General features: G+C 27.1%; 1 protein-coding gene across 1 annotated transcript in view; it reads right to left on the bottom strand.

The window, feature by feature from the left end:
- Nucleotides 1-2,987, bottom strand: part of LOC107612906 (vicianin hydrolase) — a 9,694-nt gene extending 6,707 nt beyond the window's left edge. Inside the window, exons 1-4 of the mRNA XM_016314689.2 lie at nt 2,766-2,987; nt 2,203-2,272; nt 829-887; nt 651-726 (exon numbers count right to left, since the gene is read on the bottom strand). Coding sequence (XP_016170175.1) covers nt 651-726; nt 829-887; nt 2,203-2,272; nt 2,766-2,972 — 412 coding nt within the window. The 5' untranslated portion in view covers nt 2,973-2,987. The remainder of the gene's footprint in view (nt 1-650; nt 727-828; nt 888-2,202; nt 2,273-2,765) is intronic.

Here is a 3,200-nt window from a genome sequence, read left to right as displayed (position 1 = left end):
AGAGGGGAAAATAATATATAATTATATATAAAATATAATTTTTCATTATTTTTATATCATGAAAGGTCTTATGTTTTGGAATCTAAGTAGTACTTGTTATATCCTAGGAGAGCTTCAAATCCCACTTTCAGAACTCCTAATTTTACTAAAATTTAGTTAGGGGTTATTTGTGAGTTTGGTTTAATTTTGAGAAAATGAAAGAAAACAACAAGTTTGTAGTGTAAATAAATTTTATATTAGGAATCTTTAATTTTTTTTTTCTGAACAATAAAAATATATATACTTTCTCTTATGATTTCCTTTCAGAAAAAAGTTTAGTGAAACTCAACAAAAAGAATTAATTAAAATATTGTTAAAATAATAACGCCTATGTACTTATGAACTTATCTACTTATGTAATGTGAGAGGAAGTAGTGGTTTTGCCAATTGCAACATTTAATTTAGAATAAATAGATCAAAATAACGTGAAAGAGTTTGGTAGACAAAAATACAAACTAAAATTTATAAATATCAAAGATTATTTTTTATGGACAAAATTATCATGTTATTAGTAAGAATTTAATATCTCTAAAATATACTTTAATATTTAAAAATTATTTGTCACAAATTCTTTCATTAATACTTTTAATTTAATATGAAATATCTCTTACTGGGAAATATTCTGGACCATGAGATGGAGAATCTGAAGGAATCCAGCCCCATCTCCTTCACCACTTTTATGTCATCCTACAAAATTTATATTTCCAGATTAGTTCTCTAATAATTCAATATATGATAATTAATTAATTATTTCTCTAAGGTTAAAGCTTTTCAGTAATTGAGTTTTACCTTGTAGTGATGATAAAAACCGGCTCCAGGATTACCAGTACTCTTATCCCATATCTTCTCTGTATTTATTGTTTGAACCAAAAATCAAAAACAATTATTGAACTCCTGTTAGAAACTGTGGGACCTCAACTGCACACATAATTCAGCAACTGACAAAAGCATAAGCATCATGAAAGCAATTATTATTATTATTATTTTTTGGGAATTGATTTGAAAGCAATTACTCTTATTTAATTTTCACATGTCCTTGGGACCAACATTAATAACAAGTTGCTAATTATCTCATTTATTTCGTAATATTTAGTCCGGGAAAAAAAACGGGGAAATTAAATGGAGAAACAACGAGAATCATGGGTTACAGGTGAGAGAGAAAAGAAGCATGTGGAATTATATTATATTATTAATTTATTATATGGGGTCTCGGGCACATTTTAAAAGAAAATGTTTTGCTAAAAGTATAGAACAACGTATAGAATGTATAAAAAAAGTTATAATATCACTCGTAAATTAATAATGTTACTTTTTTATAATTATACTTTTTTAGTTTTTCTAAAAATATCTCAAATTCTTATTTGTCATGTTAATTTTTTTGATATTTTTTGTCTTATTTATAAGAGTTATGGGAAGTTTTAGAAAAAAAAATATAATTAAAAATAAGTTATGTTGTCGATCTAAAAGTGACATGATTATTTTTCTATATATATAAAAAATATAAAAACTTTTAGCTTAGAATTTATGTTATGTATGTGATGATGATTATATAAATTTTAAATTTTAATTTTATTTATTAAATTTTAATAATTATAAAAACGAATAAAAACGAAGCGGATATCCACTTAAAATTTAAATTTTTACTACTTGCGAATAAAAATAAAACGAATTCAATGTAAATTATTATAAGACAGAACAGAGTTGGATTGGATAAAAATCTGTCCCTGCTTGTCCCATTGTCCTCCTACCCGTTTTAGCTAAATCCAAATTTGTAACTTTATATTATATTTTTGCATTTGAAAATTTAATGCACGTGAATCATGCTGGTAGTATAGTGAGTCTTTGCTGCTTATCTATCATGCATAAATACTGATATGAATACAAAATATAAATATATTCGAAAAAAAAATTTTATTTTTTTATTAAGATAGAGTTAGACATAAAAAAAATACGCATATCAGACAAATATCAATAAATATTGTATCCGACACTTGAACATAGCAACTGAGTGAGCGAAGTATCTGTATTTTGTAGGTACTTGTTCTTAGTGACAAAACATTATACCATCTAACTCCATGAATTTCCCTATTATAGTTTTCTTTTTTTAAAAATAAAAAAGTTGGATGCAGTTGAAGTGAAAGTGATAATAGATATAGTGGCAACCTGGATGCTGCTTTGTGAAAGTGTCCCAAATACTCGCTCCTCTGCCATCAATATCGGCAGCTCCCTCCACCTGTGTTATAATAGTTAACAAACAAAAATGCCAATGACACAAGAATCAAGCTTATTGTGTGTGTTTTTGTTTTTGTTTTTTTTTTTTCCATAAAGAACACTATTGCAATAAATTTGTTAATCGCTTAGTTCTTTCATTTATATATATATATAATTTAATTAAGAAAATAAATGAGTCTCAACATCCAAAAGATAGAATAATGAAGTACATAAAGTATTGAATGACTAAAGAAAATTCTGTATTCAAATATCTTTTCCCATCTTTTATTCAATATCTAACCAACTAAAGAAGAGTAGACTCGGTCTAGACTTTAAGCAGTATATTGTCATGATAGGAGAAAGTCTGTAAGTAGTTATATCTCTAACATATGATATGTACAATGTACGAGATCTTAAATCCAAATTTTTAATGTCATCACTATAAAGGAAAAAAACAAAAAAGCAAAATAATTGAAATAATGCATTATTATTGCTGTGGGTTAGATGATGAGAACCTGGTACGCAGAAGTACCAACACCAAATAGAAAATCAGGAGGAAAAAGACTTCTATTGAATGTTGAAGTATAGTGGGTCGGATGAACACTTGGGGTTGGAGACGAAGATGGTGTGCCACCAGCCACAAGGGTTAGGAGGCAGAGGAGGAGGGTAGGGACTATAACTTCCATTATTGCTTTTGGTAATGCACAATAAACTGTGCCCATTATTGTCTATTTAAAGGCAGTACACACTGAACTGTTTGCATGATTGATGCAGGAGATATTATAGCATCAAAAATTCACATAGCTGGAGAAAAATAATAATTTTGAAAGATAAGCGATTTTGGCAAAAAAAAAATAAATAAATAAAAAATAAGAGAAAATAAAATAATTTTTTTTTTGTAAGTGACTAATAATTTTTAGGGATAAGTATTGTTTTGGTCCTTAACGTTG

The sequence above is a fragment of the Arachis ipaensis genome, chromosome B08 (assembly GCF_000816755.2).
Source record: "Arachis ipaensis cultivar K30076 chromosome B08, Araip1.1, whole genome shotgun sequence".
NCBI lineage: Eukaryota > Viridiplantae > Streptophyta > Magnoliopsida > Fabales > Fabaceae > Arachis > Arachis ipaensis.
The sequence above is the reverse complement of the archived record's forward strand: the minus strand, read 5'-3'. Positions and strand labels throughout refer to the sequence as shown.